General features: G+C 43.9%; 1 protein-coding gene across 8 annotated transcripts in view; it reads left to right on the top strand.

Annotated features, from left to right (window-relative positions):
- TRIM25 (tripartite motif containing 25) overlaps positions 1-20,660 on the top strand; it is a 49,700-nt gene that overhangs the window by 14,421 nt on the left and 14,619 nt on the right. For 5 of the 8 annotated variants that reach the window (XM_064271266.1, XM_064271268.1, XM_064271270.1 and 2 more), the window contains 5 exons: positions 1,380-1,445; positions 4,271-4,297; positions 4,645-4,710; positions 4,796-4,885; positions 5,843-6,482. In XM_064271266.1, the coding sequence (XP_064127336.1) occupies positions 1,380-1,445; positions 4,271-4,297; positions 4,645-4,710; positions 4,796-4,885; positions 5,843-6,372 (779 nt within the window). In that variant the 3' untranslated portion in view covers positions 6,373-6,482. Of the gene's footprint in view, positions 1-1,379; positions 1,446-4,270; positions 4,298-4,644; positions 4,711-4,795; positions 4,886-5,842; positions 6,483-10,672; positions 12,741-20,660 lie in introns of those variants that run through there. The other 3 variants (XM_064271271.1, XM_064271267.1, XM_064271273.1) reach the window with 3 other exon arrangements.

Here is a 20,660-nt window from a genome sequence, read left to right as displayed (position 1 = left end):
CCAGTCTACCAGCTCAGGCCCTGATGCCATCACCAGCCTGCTCCTAGTTGCCATCACTTGTGCCCATGACTATGGCAGCTTCCTAAACGGCCCCTCTGCATCTACTCTGGCTGCAGCCAAAGAGAGCTTTTCAAAATTCAAATATGATCTCCTGAGATTGTTTCCCCCTCACTATCCCTCCCTGCTTTAGGGGCTCACCATTACTGCCAGATTACAGACTAGACCCTGGACTCCAGCCTACAGGCTCCAAGGTGCTTCTTCACCCGTCTGTATTCAGTTCTTCAAATATACCACAGGGCCTTTGCATGTGCTCTTTCCCCACTGCCCGGAAGGCTCCAGCTCCATCGTCTTCACCAGTTAACACCCTTCGAAGCTTAGTTGAAACATTGCATTTCTCCGCAAGCCTCCCCTGTACCCTCTCAGTCCTCACACTAGGTTGTAGGGTCCTTATTATCGCTTTAGGGCCCTTTGCACATCCGTCATTTGACTTTACCTTGACTCCTGTCAGCCTCTCCTGCCAGATTATGCTTTTTTTGAGGGCAAGCCTGTGTCTGTCGTCCATTGCCGTCTCTCAAGTTGCCTAGCACAGAGCCTGGCACACGGAAGCCATCTGTTGTGTAATGCAGGAAGTGGGCTTGAGTTTCCGCTTGGTAAGACGAGCATTCTTGCAGAAGAGTGCCTTTGAAACGGGTTGTAGCGCAGCTTCATGGCAATCCAGGTGTGAAGTGCTTTGTAGAGGGTAAAGCTGTTGATGAGTTAGCCACGCATGTTTTGTCCTGCTAAGGTGTTGGTGGTCCATGGTCTGTGGGAGGAGGAAGGAGAGAGAACACCAGCCGGAAAGAAATTAACATTGATTGAGCAGACACTGCACGCCAGGCCTCTTGGTCTCATTTGGTGGTCACATCAACCATCAGCATGGTGGGGTCATCCCCCATCGTACGCTTGGGAGAAACCAAGCTCTGAGAGGTCCCCGAGCTGGGTGGTGATGGAGAAAAGACTTGATCCCAGCTACATTCTGTGTCAGAGAAGAGAGGGAGCATGCCAAACTGGCCCTCCTATTACCTTCTTTCTTAACCCGTTGCCATTGAGTCAATCCTGACTCATAGCGACCCTATAGGACAGATTAGAACTGCCCTCCCAGGGTTTCCCAGGAGTAGCTGGTGGATTCGAACTGCCGACCTTTTGGTTAGCAGTCAAGCTCTTAACCACCGTGCCACTAGGGCTCCACCTTCTTTCTAGCTCTTGTAAATAATTGGATGGAGAAGGCCACTGGAAATGGCTGTCTTTATAAACCCTCTACCTGCCTGCCCATGGCAAAGCTGGCTCCTAGGGTTGGTGGGGAAGAGCTGCATAAATGAGCCCCTTTTTCTTTGGCACAGGTGACCCTGGAGAGCCCATCCCACTTCCCAAGTACAAGTTGCCACATCCTGTGAAGAAGCCCGCGAGTAAGTAACCTTTCCACTGTCTCCATGGAAACAGCATAGCTGTGGCTGGCTTGTGCCTGGGTGAGACACTCAGAGGTGTCCCTGCTCCTTCCAGGGGGGCTCAAGCCCATCCCAGGTCACTGGCCGAGCCCGAGCCTCATCTGGAGTAAAGTTGGCTACAGGTTGCGGAGTGTGGAAGTTGCAGAAACTGCACTAGGGTGCTCAGGAGGGCTTACCCGTAGCGTGTTTGGGCTGCCTGGAACAGCTGAATCACCAACTTACTGGCTTATTCCCAGACCCAAGTTCCAGGCCTTGGGCAGAGCCCCCTGGAGGAGGTCAAGCCTTGTCAGTAGTTGAGAGCTGTTTAGCTTTGAGCTGTAATGTGCATCTGCTATTGCAGTGTTTCTCGCCCCCCACGTCATCTTCACTCTTCTCATCACTCCAAGCCTTTATAGACACTTTTTTTTTTCTGATCACCTCTCGCCATACAATTTTACTGCCACAGATATACTATATATCTGCTTATATACTGTGCTTTATACATAGAAAGAGTGAGATTTTTTTCACTCCCCAAGAGCCGATTTTTCCCCTCTTGGGGGCGATATCGCCCTTGTTGAGAATGCACTTGAGATGGAGGTTTGGACAATAATGATATCGGCCCCCCCCCCGGATTATTTATGAACCATAAACATGTCATTGAAATGTTAGCTGTTTAGTGTTTCCCTAAAAAGTAGTGATCCCAAGGGGTGATGCCTCCACACCATGGGTGACTGGAAGGACGAGAAGACCCTGCAGTTTTGTTTGTTTGTTTTCAATGTCTAGGTTGTCTTTAGCAGACAGATGTGTGTTGTCAGTTCTTGACTGGACTCCTGCAGGGGCTGGGATGCCCGGGTGCAGTTGGAGGAAGGAGCCCTCAGCCAAGCTGGGAAGTGTTGAAGGGCCCTTTGTGTAAAAGGGAAGTGAACGAGTAGGTGGAAAAGTACTATAGACATCTGTCCTTCTCAAGGGATAACCCAGTTGCTGTCGAGTCAACTCTGCTTCATGGCAACCCCATGTCAAAGTAGAACTGTGCTCCATATGGTTTCCAGTATTTGATTTTTTGGACACAGATTACCCGGCCTTTCTTGGGAGGCACCTCTGGGTGTACTCGCCTTTCAGTTAACAGCAAAGAGCTTAATGATTTGCACCACGCAGGGACTCCTCTCAAGGGATACTTCCTCTGAAAACTTCCTCACCACTGCCCCAAATCACAAACACTAGCATTCTTCCTGGGAATGAGCTGTGGATGCTGAGCCATCAGGTGGCCTGTTCCCTAGAGAGGTGGCGCCTTCCTCCCTCAGCAGAATGACGTGTTGCTTCATGTCATGGATCTGCTCAAGGTGATGGACCTTGAAAATTATTGGAACCATCAAGGTTCCTATATGTTGAAAGTGACTCAACATAGACTGAGATGGGAAAACCATGAAGATTAAGTTCAGGAATGAATTGAGACTTCTGTATGTTGAAAGTGACTCAGCATAAATAGACTGACGTGGGAAAAAAGCTAAGGAGGGGGTGGACTAGTCACAGTGTAAATGAAACACCCAAGAGCTGTGGTGACCAGGGAGGTGCGGCTGCCCTACTCCAGTACCACAGCCTGGGGTCCTCCGGTCAGATGGCAGTGGGCGGAGAGTGAGTAGAAGGTGAGGAAATGAGGTGGAGGGCGGAGACATCTCCTGAGGGAATTCTGCTGTGCCATGGGAGGAGGGAGCAGCTGGGTGAGCACGTGGGACCATGGGAGGGGTCAGTGGTGAAGTTGAAGATAAGATAGCAAGGCAGGAGGTCCCAGACATGCCTTTTCATTCTATATTAAACCTGAACATCCATCAGAATCACTCTGGGGGCTTGTAAGACACAGGTTGTTGGCCCTACCTCCAGAGTATCAGATTGAGAAGGTCTGGGGTGGGCCCGAGAATCTTCATTTCTTACAGGTCCCAGGTGATGCTGCTACCTCTGGCTTGGAGACCACACTTTTAAGAAGCACTGTTCTGGCAAACTCAGTTCCCATATGCACACACTCCGGAGATTTTCAAAAGCACCTTTTCTTTGCTGACCTTTTTTTTTTTTAAATTATTTATTTATTGTGCTTTAAGTGAAATTTACAAATCAAGTCAGTCTGTCATACAAAAAGTTATACACACCTTGCTATGTACTCCTAGTTGCTCTCCTCCTAATGAGATAGCACACTCCTTCTCTCCACCCTGTATTCCCCATGTCCATTCAGCCAGCTCCTGTCCCCCTCTGTCTTCTCATCTCCCTTCCAGTCAGGAGCTGCCCACATAGTCTCATGTGTCTACTTGAGCCAAGAAGCTCACTTCTCATCAGTATCATTATCTGTGTTATAGGTCAGTCCAATCCCTGTCTGGAGAGTTGGCTTTGGGAATGGTCCCAATCTTGGGCTAACAAAGGGTCTGGGGACCATGACCGCCAGGGCCCCTCTAGTCTCAGCCAGGCCATTAAGCCTGGTCTTTTTATGAGAATTTGTGACTTTTGTTTGTTTCTTTGTTTGAGCTTTTTCTTTTATGGAGATATAATTTACCTACAGTCAAATGCAGAGATCTTAAATGTATAGTTAGATAAATGTTAACAAATGCATATGCATGTGTTATCGTTGCCCAAATCAAGATAAAGAATTTTCATCATCCCAGAAAATTCCCTCATGCTTCTTATGGGCCAGTCCCTCCCCCATAACCACCGATCTGATTTTGGTCACCATAGATTCATTTTGCCTATTGAGCCCTGGTCTTTTGAAAGTGTCGTTGTGTTGTGGTTTGAACTCTCTTAATTCTGGAAAATTTCTTTTTCAGAAGAAGAAAAGAGAGCCAAGAAATCTGGTAAGTTACGCATTTCTGTATCTTTTTGTTTCTCGAGATCAGCCAAGCATGGCATTAATTGCTGGCAGCTACAGCCGACCTCTCTTATCCGAGTTCTGTGATGGGGCCTGCGTTTTAGGATGAAATTCTGTAATGACAGGCAGGCCTGAGGTTGGAGGGGAGGACAGTATAAAGGATAAAGATGAATAAGATGACAGTAGGGCTGTCTGGGCTCACCTGCATTGCCTTGGCCACCCAGGTGTGTATTTGTGGAAGTGGATCTTGTAAATCATCTTTGAAAAGAGTAGAGGGCACTGAGTTACTCTGTGTCATGTTGCCAACTCATTTCTCTCCTCCCTCCTCCCCAGGGGCTACTGGTGCCTTACCAAGCAAGCCTCCCGCTGTCAAAGGACCAGAACAAACTGACCCGGAGGGTGAGTTCCTGTGGGCAAGGGGCAGTGGGGTTGCCACTCGGAGTTTGTTCTGAAAACAGCTGTCTGTTTCCTCTCCCCACTACAGCCAAACCTGCCATCTTGCAGCAGAATGCAGCTGCCAAGTCTAAGGTGCTGGAGACCTTCTTAGCCATGACCAGACCCCAGCTTCTAGAGCGTGAGTAGCTCTGCACAGCTCCTTGTCCTGGGCCCTGTCTGCAGGTCCTGCTGGCTTGTTTGGTCAGCTACTCCTTTCAGGCTGTCCTCTACTTTGATGCACTCTTCCTTTCTCCCATCCATCAGTGCCTGCCATTCTTCACCTCCCTTCCTAGCCAGCTTAGACTCCACAACCGCTTCTATGAATCCCTCTCTTGCTGTCCAGTCTGACTAACCGTCAGCCCTGGTTGATCCCAACTCATGACTTTCTCTGGGCCGCCACCTGCTGACAGACTTGCTTTTCTTTTTGGACTATAAACTTCACGAGGCCAGGCTCTGTGTCTCTCTGATTTGGGGTTGTGCATCTTGCACAGAATCCAGCATGAATAAGGTGCTCAGGACATGGGTTTGGATGGATGAATGGACAGATGAATGGCTGGTAGATGGACAGATGACTGGAGTGGTGGATAGACAGATGGACAAATGGCAGGTCGGCTGGACAGAATGGATGGATGGATGGATGATGGATGGATGAATGGACAGATTGATGACTGCTAGATGGATAAATGACTGGAGTGATGGATAGATAGGTGGACAAATGGCTGGTTGGCTGATAGAGTGGATGGATGGATGGGTGGATGATGGATAGATGAATGGACAGATTGATGACTGCTAGATGGACAGATGACGAGTGATGGATAGATAGGTGGATAAATGGCTGGTTGGCTGATAGAGTGGATGGATGGATGGGTGGATGATGGATAGATGAATGGACAGATTGATGACTGCTAGATGGACAGATGACTGGAGTGATGGATAGATAGGTGGACAAATGGCTGGTTGGCTGATAGAATGGATGGATGGATGATGGCTAAACAGATGATGGATGGATGGATGAAAGAAATGAACAAATAGTATTCATTGGAGAAAGGTTTAAAAGTGAGAGCACTTAGGCTCTTTGTAATTACTCCTTTCTCAGATGCTGCTAAAGTTATCCTGGACTTCAACACCGCCCACAACAAGGTAGCTCTGTCAGAGAACTACACGACGGCTTCGGTGGCTGACACCCCCCAGAATTACCGGCCACATCCCCAGAGGTTTACATATTGCTCGCAGGTGCTGGGCCTGCACTGCTACAAGAGAGGGGTCCACTACTGGGAGGTGGAGCTGCAGAAGAGCAACTTCTGTGGGGTGGGCATCTGCTACGGCTCCATGGAGCGCCAGGGCCCCGAGAGCCGGCTTGGCCGCAACAGTGCCTCCTGGTGTGTGGAGTGGTTCAACACCAAGATCTCAGCCTGGCACAACAATGTGGAGAAAACCTTGCCCCTCACCAAGGCCACGCGGATCGGCGTGCTTCTCAACTGTGACTGTGGCTTTGTCATCTTCTTCGCCGTCTCTGACAAGATCCACCAGCTGTATAAGTACAGGGTGGACTTTACAGAAGCTGTGTACCCGGCCTTCTGGGTGTTCTCCGCTGGTGCCACGCTCTCCATCTGCTTCTCCAAGTAGGCGGGCTGTGGGATGCTCGGCTGACAGCCCATGGAGCGCCCAAGACTTGGAGAAAATGCTGCACTTGCAGGTGGAACTCTCCTTGAGAACTTTGCTGAGAGTCCCCAAGGGTAGGAGGGATGAGGGGGTGAAGGGGTGGGGAGATGGGATCTAGGGAGGGGTTTGGCCAGTGAAAGCGGTGTGAGTGATCTTGCTATAAGGAAGGAAGCATTTCTGCCTCGTGGTCCATTGCCTTAGGGCAAGATGACTCCTCCCACTCATTCTGGTAAATCTCCAGGCTGGTGGGCGGCTGGGCAGGGCTTTGGGGTGTAAAGTCATAAGTGCCCTTTTCCTCCTTAGAGAAATCTACAGCCACTACAGGGCCTTTCTCAGACCACTTGGTTCATACTCTTTTGCTTTTTAGGGTAGCCTTCAGATCCTGATGTTTGATTACACTCTGCAGGGCTATTTTTAACTCTGTATATTTAAAAAAAAAATTCCAAAGTCATCAAATTTCAATAGGACCCACTCTCCCACTACACACATGTTGGAGTTGGAGTAGGTGCTGGGTCTCTTTTTTTGGTTATTCTCTGTGCTCAAGAGCAACCATCACAGCAGGTCTCCACTTAGAGCCAGAGTTTCCCAAGGAAACATGTCCTCCTTCTCCCTCGGAAAACAGTCCTGCCTCCCTTCCAATCCTCACCCCGTCACCCCTTCGATGGGTTTTAAATGTTTAATCGAACAGGAACCTTTTAAGTCTAAGACTTCAAACCATCATCTAAATTGGCCTGTTTTAGACTTGTCTTGTGATTCAAGATCAAAGTGACCCGTGCCCAGGTTTGGCCAGAACCCCTGCCCCTTGATCCCAAGTGTGTACGAAAGGCATCTCAGGAGGGATGCTGTGGCTACAGCCATGGAGCCTTGCTGGTGGCCTTTGTTCCCACAGCCTAGATTACAGGGGCAAGGACCACCACTGGGCAAGAGCAAACCACACTTCTACCCTGACCCGGGTTAACAAAAGTGGTAGATCATCTTGCCTTCTTACCAATAACCCACCTCCCAGGATTGTGAGCTATTGGACTGGCTGGTATGGATACCACTGTGACTAGTATAGTCAAGCGGACAGCTAGGCCTGAAATCTGAAGCCTGCTATCGTGTAGACAGGCCGGGTGTGGCTGCCTAAGGGACCGTACTAGGTCACCTGCTGGGGTGATGACCCATAGCCAAAAGGGCCTGACAGACCCTGGGAAACAGGAACATTCCTGTTTGTCCCTGGCCATGGGCTGCATATCCAACGCTGGCCCCTAGATGGCGTCAGAGACCTGTCACTGGCCCTATTCTCTATGGCTGTCGTCCTTGTTGGAGCTACCTCCAGATGTGCAGATTGGCCAAGCTGGAGGTCAGCAAGCCTTTAAGCACCAAGGAGGGGGCAAGCTAAAGAGATCAGACAAGGGGCCGTTTTCCCTGTAGTGTTTTCTGTGCAGTGACGATAACCCCAGTCCACTGAGTGGCAGGAGTGACTGGACGTCTGGAATTTCCCCAAGCTCCTTATGTCCTGATGTTGTCAGGAGGTAAGTTCTCATCCCCACAGTGGGAGATTTAAGCTCTTGTGGGGAAATAAGTCCAGCTTGGGGTTTTCCCAAAAGAGGAGCTCGGGTCAAGCTCCTTGTAATATGAAAAAAGAGGTTACCGTTGGGGAAGTCGAGACCCCAAGACCTTGCCATACGGATATTTGAGGATTTAACACCTCTCAGGCTTCAGAATGGCATTCCAGGGCACTCGAGTCAGGCTCAGAGCGCCCGCTATTCCTGACAGATGTGCTGATCTGTCATCTCCCAATAAGGATTTTCAATTCCTTGACAGAATCTTTGTAGTGCAGACATCCCTGATATGCGATATGTGGTTGCCAAAAGTTTTCTTCCTTTGCTGCTTGGAAGAAAAGTTCTTTGATGATTCTTCTCTGCTTAAAACCTGCTGAGTCAATTCTGATTCATAGCGACCCTATAGGAAAGAGTAGAACTGCACCCATAGCGTTTCCAAGGAGTGGCTGGTGGATTCGTACTGCCGGCCTTTTGGTTAGCAGCCATGGCTCTTAACCACTGCGCCACCAGGGCTCCGTTCTCTGCTTAGGAAAGTGAGATGTCGTCACTGTTCTTCCGAAACAAAAACCTGGTCTGAAGCCAGTTCAAACTTGTCTGAAGCTGGGCTTCTTAAAGGGTGAGAATGCCAAAGATGAACCCACGGCTCTGCTGTGGCTCTCTGCGCAAATGAGGGCACCTACTGGCTCTTCTTTCGCAGGCGTGAGGCTCGGGTATAAGGGGTATGAAAGCGTGAGTCCCTCTGCTTCTAAGAGAGGCCAGCAGGTAGCCAGGGCAGAGCTCTGTGCACGATGTCCCGGGGATGGAGATTGAGGACGATCCCTTGCTGTCTTGGAAGCATTCTCTGTCTGTAAGGGTCAGACCTCACATGACCCCGCCTTGCAGGGCTGCTGCACAACTCGAGAATCCTGGAGTTGGAGGAACCTTTGTATTCATCCGACTTCTCATTTTGCAGAAGGCAGAGGATGAGTCCGCTCACCACTCTTGCCGTCCATGGAGGCAATGCCTTGTAGGGCGTGTGTGGAGAAAACCCTGGTACTCTGGGGATGTGTCAGAAAGTTCCAGAAGCACAAACATAAAGTACTACCCTAGGCCCAAGTATCAGGGACTGTCTCAGTTCCTCTGTTGTAATAAGGTCAGGGTCAAGTTTTTGTATTCTTGACTGATCGGCCGTTTTCCCTGTTCTAATTACTCTGAAATGGATCTGTGATCTATAACACTGATTCGTTAATCTTATTCCCACCTCACTATTGATTCTCATTGATTATGAATAAGTATTTGAGCTGTTATTTCTTGAGCTTATATTTTAGAGTTGCTTCTTTAAAGAGATAATCAGGGTTGTAGGCAAGGGTCTTTTGAAACCCGTGAGAAACGCACGGACCAAAGCTGGCAGAAGCTTTGAATGCAGTAAAAGGTGTTTGATGACTGGTGAGCATTCTTGCATTGCAGTGGGTGTAGATGTTACTTGTCTTTCATGCTGGAGGCAATGAACGAGGCTTCCCACCGCAGGACGCTGCTGCTCAGGGACTCTGGCTGCCCAGGCCCCGCCCTGCCACCCAGAGGTTGAGATTTCAGGTGCCACGACTGCAGCACTCCCTCCCCCTTCCAGGCAGGGTAGGGGGCAGGGAAAAGGTGGGGGGGATGTAAATGGAGCAATAAACCGCACGCGGTAATCAGTAGAATGGTGACGGGAACACAAGTCTTCATTTTGTTACTCTTCCTGCTATTGTACTATTTGAAATTTTCTATAATAAAGTAAAAAATAAAAAAAACCACCCAGGAGAGCAGTGGGCCCTGTTGAGCAGATTCTATCCTGGTTTGAAGAGGGGCGGGAGTTTTGGAAGGTGCGGATTGAGGTGGTGGGACTTGCAAACTTTGAATAAGCCTTCTTGAGGTCCACTTACCTGACCTGTAGGAATAAAACAAAACGTTCTTAAAAGGACCTTCCCAAGTTTTTCCTCTCCTGTGTGAAGTCCCCAAGTTGAATGTCCCAGGGTTTTGTTCTGTCTTATACTCCACCCTCCTCCAGTCTTTTCTTCATCACTCACTGTCACTGAAAATTCTCAGTATGTCAGTTACAGACTCAACATCCTCCCATTTGAAGATGCCACTTAAACTATATGGGCCACTCTTCCATTCCCACAAAAAGTTCAGGATGGTACTTTGTGACCCCTCTGTAAAGTTGTGAGTGCAAGGAAGCCAAGCAGCCACCCGGCGAGGCCTTGTGTAGGTGTCCTGGCCATGTCCCAGCTGACAGCCAGCCCTGGCAGGTGAAGGAGCGGGCTTTCTGGTGATTTCCGTCCCCAGCCTTCCAGCTGCCCCAGCAGATGCTGAGTAGAGCAAAAGGGAACTGTCTCTGTTGAGCCCTGACTAAATTGCAGATTCAGGAGCAAAATAAATGTCATTATTCCAAGCCACTAAGTTTTGGGATAATTTGTCACACAGCCATAGTAACTGGAGCACACACCTAGTAAGTGACAGGGACGGAATCTCATCCCTGAGTCCAAGACTATGGAACTGGCACTCAAACACTCAGTCATACCACCACCTCTCTGAAACTGACTCCCAAATCTACACCTTTATTTCTGCCCAGGTTCCTGTATCGACTTGGTTATAGATCAATTCTAGGAACGTCCCAATGGAACCTTAAAATTTATATAAGGCACGTTACATAGATGACACGTGTATCTAAACCATGCTTATCTCTTTTGTCTCGAAACCAGCTCTCCACTGTGTAGGGGAGCAGGGCCTCCATGGCGCCATGATGACCTTGCACCAATCCACGCATGCAAAAGCTTGACCTACAACTTACCTGGTCTTGGCAGAATGCCCTGTGATCCTCCTGAACACAAAAGGATGGGAGGCTTGTAAGGAGCTGCCATGAGGCCATCTCCCGCTCGCCCCCTACCTCCTCTGGGAGGGAGTTACGAGACAGTTTCTCATCATCTTCTGGGTTCTGATTAGGCATGGTGCTTTCTGCCCCACTCCCAAAAAGAACTACAGAATGTAAGCTCTTAGCCACAGTCTAGAATTGGCTCCTCGGCCGTGGATTATCCCACACCTCGAAACCTAGCACAGTTGCACCGCAGCCGTCTGGCCCCTTTTGTTTTGCATCATTGTTTTTGGTGTGTGGTGCAAAAATCTTGGGGAGGTAGCCCTTTGGCTTATTTTTGCTGTCGGTGTGAGTACTAAACTAAATGTAAGTACTAAGTCTAAAAGTGGGTATTTGTGACTTACCGGTTGAAGCAGTTGGGACTGGGCCTTGGTCTTGGCATGTATGTGTGTGAGCTTGACACCCTGTACTTCGCGTTTCTGTCATCCACATAGAGTGTGCACAATAAATATTTATCAAACAAGTTCATCTTCCAGGACTCAAAACCTTGAGGGGTCACTTAGTCCTTTCCTGCAGACCCTCTACCTCTGGGCCTATCAATTCTTCCTTAAATGTTCTTGTTTCTGCCCTTTCCTTTCCGTGTCCGTTACTACCAGTTATTTTCAAACCCCAATCTATTCACTACTAGATTACAGTAAAATGGTCTTCAAACTGATTCTCCAACTGGTCTTTGAGGATTTCCAGTCTTTTCCATTATAATGCATCATTCATACTACTGCCAGATGAATCTTTTTAAAATGTCATTTTGTACATGGCACCCTAAGGGTCACAGCCACCACTAGTCTGTCAGTTTGTCATACTGTGGTGGCTTGTGTGTTGCCGTGATGCTGGAAGGTAGGCCACAGGTATTTCAAATACCAGCAGGGTCACCTGTGGTGGGCAGGTTTTGGCAGAGCTTCCAGATTAAGACTAGGAAGAAAGGTCTGGCAATCTACTTGTGAAAATTAGCCAGTGCAAACCATATGAATCACAACAAAATACTCTCCAGAGTAATGCTGGAGGGTGATGAACCCCCTATGTTAGAAAAAAAAAAAAAATGTTAGAGTGTACTCAAAATACAGTGGCTAGTGGATTTGAGCATACCAATTATTGTGAAGATGGTGCAGGACTGGGCAATATTTTGTTCTATTGTTCATGGGTTGCCATGAGTCAGAGCTGATTCAATGGTAGCTAACAACGACAAAAACTTCACAGACTTAAAGTTGACATGTTTTAGCTTGTTCAAGGCTCTGCAATATGGTTCTTTGCTATTTCTCAAAGTTAATCTGTCATTAATCCTGATAAGGGATAAAAATCAAAGCAGAGGCATCTGACCTATTTGTAAAATGATTGACCTAACTCTAAAAGCTCAATATAGTATTTTCCCCAGACTCTAGGAATCAATCCATTATCATGAAGGAAATGAGTTTCTTTGTGGTCAGGCTAAAGAATGTGACTACCTTGTGGATATTCTTTGATTTCAGTCTCCTCTGGTTTCTGACACACTGGGCTAGGTATTGTATCATGGACTCTTTTTTGTTTCCACTGTCCTCCGAAGATCTAATGCTCTGAGCAAGATAATTGTTAAACCATTCCTGAAAATTTTCATCATGTCATTGCTTTGTAACCAAGATGTAACCATGTCTTTCATTAATATCTTTTAGCCAATCAATGTATTCATGTAACCAGTAATACCAAAAATTATGCTTTACTTTATCTCAGTTTTGACTGACCTCAATTACTGTAAACCAATCACAATATTGTGTTTTGTACTTCCTCCAGCCCTATAAACATGTGCCCGCAATTGCTCCCCCTTGGGTTCATGTGTTCCATTTGCTGGGACTACATGTTTCTCCATTGCAGTGTTTTGTTTTGTGCTTCAGCTGTCTCTATTCCCTCGATTAAAACTTTCAATTTTAGCCAGTCTTTGTGATTTTGCTTTATGACATTTAGTGTCAGAAGTGGGATTTCTAAGCCATCCTGCCTTCTACAACCCAGTGGCTTTGAGAACAGGGGCCTGGTCAGCAGATCCTTTTGGCTCACTGCCTCCCCAGATTCCCAGAGGTCATCTAAGGTAAAGTCTCTTAAACCTGAGCTCCGCCTTCACTGCATAGAGCTCTGTGACTTTTATTGAGGATCTGTCTTTACTTTCATTTTTGGTTCGCTCTGAACATTCTGACGAGTTCTTCACCAAATTCCGTTTGGTGGGGCTGTTGCTATGGGGAGATCAAAGTTTCAGCCCATTAAGTTTGAGCTTGCTTTCTCTTTCCTAGTGCACTTTCAAGTTACAGCATGCATTCAGGTTTCAGGTTTCAATGCACAGTCACTCCCCGCCCCTTGCAAGTTTGGGTTAAAGTCTGTTTGACCCTGGTCTGCTGCACATTTGAGGTTGCACCTCACAATTTGGCATTGTGGAGCTCACTTTAAGGGATGAGAGATCGAAAGTAATATTTCTCCCAACCACTTTTTATTTTTCTCTGTATGCATTTTTTCTTTAATTTGCAGGTTTTTCAGGTTATCTGACATCACAGACCAATAAATTATGTAGTTTTTATGTTTCATTTTAACTTGCTCTAGTCTAAAAAATTGTGTCTGCGTATCTGTCTTGTATCAAATTAAAAGCCATAGCTGACAATTACTGTTTTTTTTTTCATAAAACTGTTTCGCCTGCCTTATAATCTAAAAAAAAAATTTGGCAGCTACTCTGAGAAGCTTTAAGATAAATTGGTCTATTTGAAAAGTGCACTGACCACGTCTGTGTTACCAGGTGACCAGACTGAACTCATGCTACTTGCAATTGAAAGGTGAAGGCATAGCTTCACAAATGACTCAGGGCTTTGCCTACATCTTCTGACTTTCAGAAATGAAAAAAATTTGTCTCAGGCTTTTACATACAATTACACAAGTGACTGTGATTTTTATAACAGCTGACACCAAGATAAAGAAAACTCTTGAGTCTGAAGTAACCATTATTGAAACCTTTGCCCAAACCAAACCCACTGCCTCCGAGTCGATTCCGATGCATAGCAACCCTATCGGACAGAGTAAAACTGCCCCATAGAGATTCCAAGGAGCGCTTGGTGGGTTCGAACTGCCAACCTCTTGATTAGCAGCCATAGCACTTAACCACTACGTCGCCAACTATAGATAAATGCCTTCAAAAACATGACAAACCCTTTTATAGTAGTGATGTAATATATTAATGTACGCCTTTGTAAACTTTTGCCTCCAAGCCTTGACTAAAATTGCTGCAATTACGGTCTTAAGCACATAGAAACTATAACATATGCTGTAGCTAACAGCCTGGTCATTCAGCCTGGCCACTAACAACCCTCAGACTAACATACAAAGGAAGCCCCTATGAGGATAAGACATCCAGACAAAAATTAGTTCTGCTTCAGATAAGTTTTTGTTGTTCATGTAGACAGTCAGCCAAAGACCCTTTCCAACCAAATAAAAAACCTGTTTTTAAACAAAAGGTTAAAAATTTAAATGGAGATATAGAGTTTAGACAAACTTTATTTCAACAGTGATTGTGTTTTTAAAATATATAGATTTAAACTAATTTCCAGAAATGTTCACATTAACTTACTAATATTAAGTTGGGTTGGTGGATGTTCACTATAATTAAAGTTTATAGACTCTTACTTTTTATGCCATAGGAAAAAAGTATATTTGTTTTTACAAGAAATTTAACAGGTTCATTAAAAAAGAAAATTTATTCGGTATGAATGAAGTTCTTATTCACTATGGCTAAAAGTTTAATAAGTTGACTTATAAGATTTTAAAGAGCTTTAATATTAAATAACATATAAGCTAAGAATTTGGTTTCTCACTGTTAAGATAAAATTTTCTTTAAAACTTGAGAGTTTTATTTTTTTTATGCAATCTGCCTCAGAAGCAGAGGTTCAACAGAATAAATTATTAAATCAATCAAAAACCAAGCCACATGGCTTTGGAAAAACTAAGACTTTAAGATCTTTAATTAAATAATTCAAATATTGTTTCTCAATAGCCTATAAAAAACTCCTGACAACTTTGAAATGTCACAAAAAGCCACAAAAGATTTTTTTTCTGTTTCATAAAGAAAAAAGTGATAAAAAGGTTTATTTAACATAAGTTACATAAAACATGTTACCAAATAAAGAGAAATGCCAAATTTTCTTTGGTTAAAATTTTATGTGTTAATGTTTTCTTTTATGTTTTTTACCTGGTATTGGACAATAGGCTCATTCTAAAATATCATAATTATATTATCCTTTCAATTACTGACTTGGTCACAACATTATTTCTATTAAAACCTAGCATCATCAAAGCCAGTGGTTTCACCTATGTAGTTTTTATTATTCTTGGTATACCCTCTTTAAAGATGAGGTTAGTTATTATGTTTAAGGATATTTTCCTCTGAAGTTTTTATTTGACTTGCTTTAACTTTGCATCCTTTTGTAGTTAATGACCATCAAGTCTTTTCACTTTTAAAAAATTACTATAAGCTAGCCATAGCCATGTTTTAAGTTCGCCATTCACAGGTAAGTTTTATTTTACTGATTTGCTGAAAACACAACAAAAATGGACTATATCAGACTCACTAAAAGGACTATAAGATTTTGGATATAAATGCCATTGGACTGAATCGGGATTTTTAGAGCTCTTCTGTAGGAATTGACAGGGCTATCCAAGTTGCTCCTGATCCAAAATAACATGAAAACAAAACTGGCTCCATAAAACAAAGTAAACTAAAAAGATCGCTGTAAGATTTATACAAGAACGTCACTCATATATGATGTTCTGTTTTCTAGATAGAACATCTTTCCTTTTTAATGTAATAATCAGCTATTTCAGGAACTAATAACACTGTCGTTACAGAATATCCTATGAATTAAAAAACATGGCTCATGTCAAAGTTCTCATTAAAATATATTCAGAAATTCAACAGTCTCCAAAAAATAAATATGAAATAACTATGGTCGAAAGAAGTAGTTCTTCAAAACCAAATGCCCCCCCTTTGTATTACCTATACCAACTCTAATATTGTTAAGCTTTCATTCAATACTCTAAGGAATGCTTTCACAGGTTAAAAGAGTCTTTGACAATTGAAAAATCCCAAAATCTGCTTGATATTATTCCAAGGGACCATTAAAAAAAAAAACAAACTCATTGCTGTCGATTCCAACTCGTAGCGACCCTATAGAACAGAATAGAACTGCCCCCTAGAGTTTCCAAAGAGTGGCTGGTGGATTTCAGCTGCCAACCTTTTGGTTATCAGCCGAATGCTTAACTACTGAGCCACCAGGGCTCCATGTATATTAGGAAAAACATCAGATAAAAGATTCCCTGGAGCCTTGCTGGAAAGAACTATATGTAGTTCTTCTTACTTACCCTTATACTACTGAATAATAGAGTTAAGAATTAGATATACCTCTCCCAGTTAAGGAAACCCTGGTAGTGTAGTGGTTAAATGGTACAGCTGCTAACCAAAAGATCAGCTGTTCAAATCCACCAGGCGCTTCTTGGAAACTCTATGGGGCAGTTCTACTCTGTCCTCTATGGTTGCTATGACTCTGACTTGATGGCAATGGGTTTGGTTTTTGGGTTTCTCCCAAGTAAAGAAGACTGTGGCTCCTGGTTGAACTGTCCAGCCAACTAAAGAACTCAAACTGAAATTCACCCACTACAGTAGACAGAAGCAGACAACTGTGACAGAATCAACAGTTCTGCCCAAGATCACTGAACAAGACTTCATACAAGCATCTAAGATTTTTGGACTGTGCTTTATAATCTTTACTTTCTTATTTATCTTAATTATCTTTCACCAGGTTAGTGTTCTACCCTAGTAAGATATGCTATATAGAAACCCCTGAAGTAGTTACTCTTTATATAATACTTAAAAATTTTAAAGTTGCACTGTTTTATCAGCGAGGATTTATAGATTAGTAATTTGCCACCTGTAATTTTCTGACTTACATCCACTCCTTTCCCAAGCATACAGAGGTTATTAAAGTCCTTAAACTTCCAAATCTATTGGCGTAGGTGATCCTTACAGAATTACATTTAAATCGGCTTATTCCCATATTGGGAAACCCTGGTGGTGTAGTGGTTAAGTGCTACGGCTGCTAAAGAAGAGGTCGGCAGTTCGAATCCGCCAGGTGCTCCTTGGAAACTATGCAGCAGTTCTACTCTGTCCTATGGGGTCGCTATGAGTCGGAATCGATGGCAGTGGGTTTGGTTTTGGTTTTATTCCTGTATTGAGAAATTTCCCTCCATGATGTTAATTTTTTATGTCCCCCACTAGATGTAAAGTATTCACAAAGTAAAGTACTATGATAAAATGTGCAAAGACCTAGAACTAGAAAATCAAAAGGGAAGAACATATTGAGCATTACTCAAGCTGAAAGAAATGAAGAAAAATTCAAGCCTCGAGTTGCAATATTGAAGGATTCTATAGGCAAAATACTGAACAATGCAGGAAGCATCAAAAGAAGATGGAAGGGACACAGTACCACTTCAGAGGGCAGCATATGATCAAGAACTGATGGTACTGAAGGAGGAAGTCCAAGCTGCACTGGAGGCTTTGGCGATAAGTCTCCAGGAATTGACGGAATACCAATTGACATGTTTCAGCAAACGGATGCAGTGCTGGAGGTGCTTGCTTGTCTATGCCAAGAAATTTGGAAGACAGCTACCTGGCCAGCAGACTGGAAGAGATCCATATTTGTGCCCATTCCAAAGAAAGGTGATCTAACAGAATGCAGAAATTATCGAACAATATCATTAATACCACACACAAGTAAAATTTTGCTGAAGATTATTCAAAAGTGGTTGCAGCACCACATTGACAGGGAACTGCCAGAAATTTAAGCTGGATTCAGAAGAAGATGTGGAATAAGGGATATCGTTGCTGATGTCAGATGAATCTTGGCTGAAAGCAAGCATACCAGAAAGATGTGTTTTATTGATTATGCAAAGGCATTAGAATATGTGATCATAACAAATTATGGATAACATTGTGAGGAATGGGAATTCCAGAACACTTAATTGTGCTCATGGGGAACCTCTACATAGACCAAGAGGCATTCATTTGAACAGAAAAAGGGGATACTGTGTGGTTTAAAATCAGGCAAGGTGTCCCATAGGGTCGCTATGAGTCGGAATCGACTCGGCTTTTGGGTGCATCAGGGTCGTATCCTTTCACAACACTTATTCAGTCTGTATGCTGAGCAAAAAATCCGAGAAGCTGGACTATATGACGAAGGATGTGGTATCAGGATTGGCGGAAGATTCATTAACAACCTGCGATTTGCAGATGACACAACCTTGCTTGCTGAAAGAGGACCTGAAGCACTTACTGATGAAGATCAAAGACTACAGCCTTCAGTATGGATTACACTTCAACATAAAGAAAACAAAAATCCTCACAACTGGACCAATAAGCAACATCATGACAAATGGAGAAAATATTCAAGTTGTCAAGAATTTCATTTTACTTGTATCAACAATCAATGACAATGGAAGGAAGCACCAGTCGAGAAATCAAAGAATGTATTGCATTGGACAAATCTGCTGTAAAAGACCTCTTCAAAGTGTTTAAAAGCACTTTGGGACTAAGGTGTACCTGATGCAAGCCATGGTGTTTTCAGTTGCCTCATATGCATGTGAAAGCTGGGCAATGAATAAGGAAGACTGAAGAAGAATCAATGCACCTGAATTATGGTGTTGGCGAAGAATATTGAATACACCATGGACTGCCAAAAGAATGAACAAATCTATCTTGGAAGTGCAGCCAGAATCCCCTTTAGAAGGGAGAATGGCAAGGCTTCATCTCACGTACTTTGAACATGTTATCGGGAGGGACTAGTCCCTGGAGAAGGATGTTATGCTTTGTAGAGGGTCAGGGAGAGAGAGGAAGACCCTCAACCAGATGGATTGGCACAGTGGCTGCAACAATGGGCTCAAACACAGCAATGGCTGTGCGGATGGTGCAGGACTAGACTGTTTCATTCTCTTGTACGTAGGGTCGCTATGAGTCAGAACCAACTGAATGGTACCTAACAACAGCAACAGATGTCGTTAACCCTCCAACACGTAATTACAGCCTTTGAAGTTGCCTTATTCTATAAGATTCATAGATGAGTAATTTTTAACTAATTGTTTTCATCTAGAATTATTAGCCCTGGTGTTGGCATAGTGGTTAAGAGCTATGGCTGGTGACCAAAAATGTCGGCAGTTAGAATCCACGAGGTGCTTCTTGGAAACTGTATGGGGCAGTTCTACTCTGCCCTATAGGGTCACTATTAGTCGGAATTGACTTGACGGCAACAGGTAGAATTATTAGCAGCATATAAAGGAGGGAATAAAGGAAATGAGAATAAAATTAGGGTCTTCTTCAAATTTCTCTTCAAAAATTTCAAAGTCCAATTTCTTAAGAAAGATAAATCAAGTGAAGTTGAGCTTGGCAAAACTTAGCCTAACCCTTCTTGATCTTTTCCGTTTTCTATACAAGCTTTGGAAGTACTAGGACTCATTCTGTTAGTAGTTGGAGTATGCATTTTGCCTAAATATTTATGGAATTACTTGCTTGTTATATTTTTATGATGATCCTATTGTTTTGTTTATCCCATACGATTGTGCTGGACCTAAAGAGGTAAATTCCAAAATTAAATGCAGAAACCAAAATTATATTGGGCAATACCCCTTTGTTAAACAATACCCTAACAAAGCCCGATTATATATTCTAGTTGGTATAATAATTACTTTAAGACATGGAATACAACTATTAAACATTGTGATAATCCATGTTCACAAAACTATACCCAGTGGGAATTAAACTTTGAAATGTTATCAGTTTATAGTAATGTCCACATAGAAACCTGGCTGGTAAATGCAAATTTATCTATCCCTGCCTCCTCGGATTTTAAGCAGGCCCAGTGTGCCCCCATGATTACTTATTCCTTTGTGGAGGTTCACTGTAGATGACCCCTACCCTAAAGATTTTCTTTATGCATAGGCCACACCATGCTTAGATAGCTGGAGAATAAAAGTTCAATGTACATTGAGAGGAGCCCTGGTGGCGCAGTGGTTAACAGCTGGGCTGCTAACCAAAAGTTTGGCAGTTTGAATTCATCAGCCTCCATAGAAACCCTATGGGCAGGTCTACTCTGTCCTACAGGCTCACTATGAGTTGGAATCGACTCAATGGCAACGGGTTTAGTTTTTTGGGTTGGTTTATATATTGAGAACCTTGGGAGATCCTCTAAACATTTACACCCATAATAAAAGTGTACATTAGACCAGTGATTTAAAATTCAATTTCTTTAGCCCAGCAATCCTATAGTTGACTACCCTGGATGGGACTGGTCTAATTTTGCTGGCAACTATTCCTTGGTTTGGCACAATGGAATTAAAAGTCTGTTTGTAAACTGTCAGCTCCCATAGCTCAAACAGCTGACAAAATTGAAGATAGAATGGCGGCACACCAACCCCTTAATTCAGTGGCTAAAAAAAAAAAAAGCCGTACTTAATTATCAAATAGCTTTAATTTTTATTTATCTTTTATTATGCTTTAGGTGAAAATTTACAGGACAAATTAGTTTCTCGTTTAAAAATTTATACAAAATTATTTTGAGACATTGGTTGCAATCTCCGAATTTGTGTCAACACTCTCCTCCTTTCCCTTTCCAGCACAGGTTTCCCATGTTCATTCGTCCAGTTTTCCTGTCCCTTCCTGCCTTCTCGTCTTGGCTTTTGAGCAGGTGTTACCCATTTGTTCTTGCATACTTCTAAAAAATTTTATTTTACTGTGCTTTAGGTGAAAGTTTATAGCTCAAGTTAGTTTCTCATTC

The sequence above is a fragment of the Loxodonta africana genome, chromosome 18 (assembly GCF_030014295.1).
Source record: "Loxodonta africana isolate mLoxAfr1 chromosome 18, mLoxAfr1.hap2, whole genome shotgun sequence".
In the NCBI taxonomy this organism is placed as follows: Eukaryota; Metazoa; Chordata; class Mammalia; order Proboscidea; family Elephantidae; genus Loxodonta; species Loxodonta africana.
The sequence above is the reverse complement of the archived record's forward strand: the minus strand, read 5'-3'. Positions and strand labels throughout refer to the sequence as shown.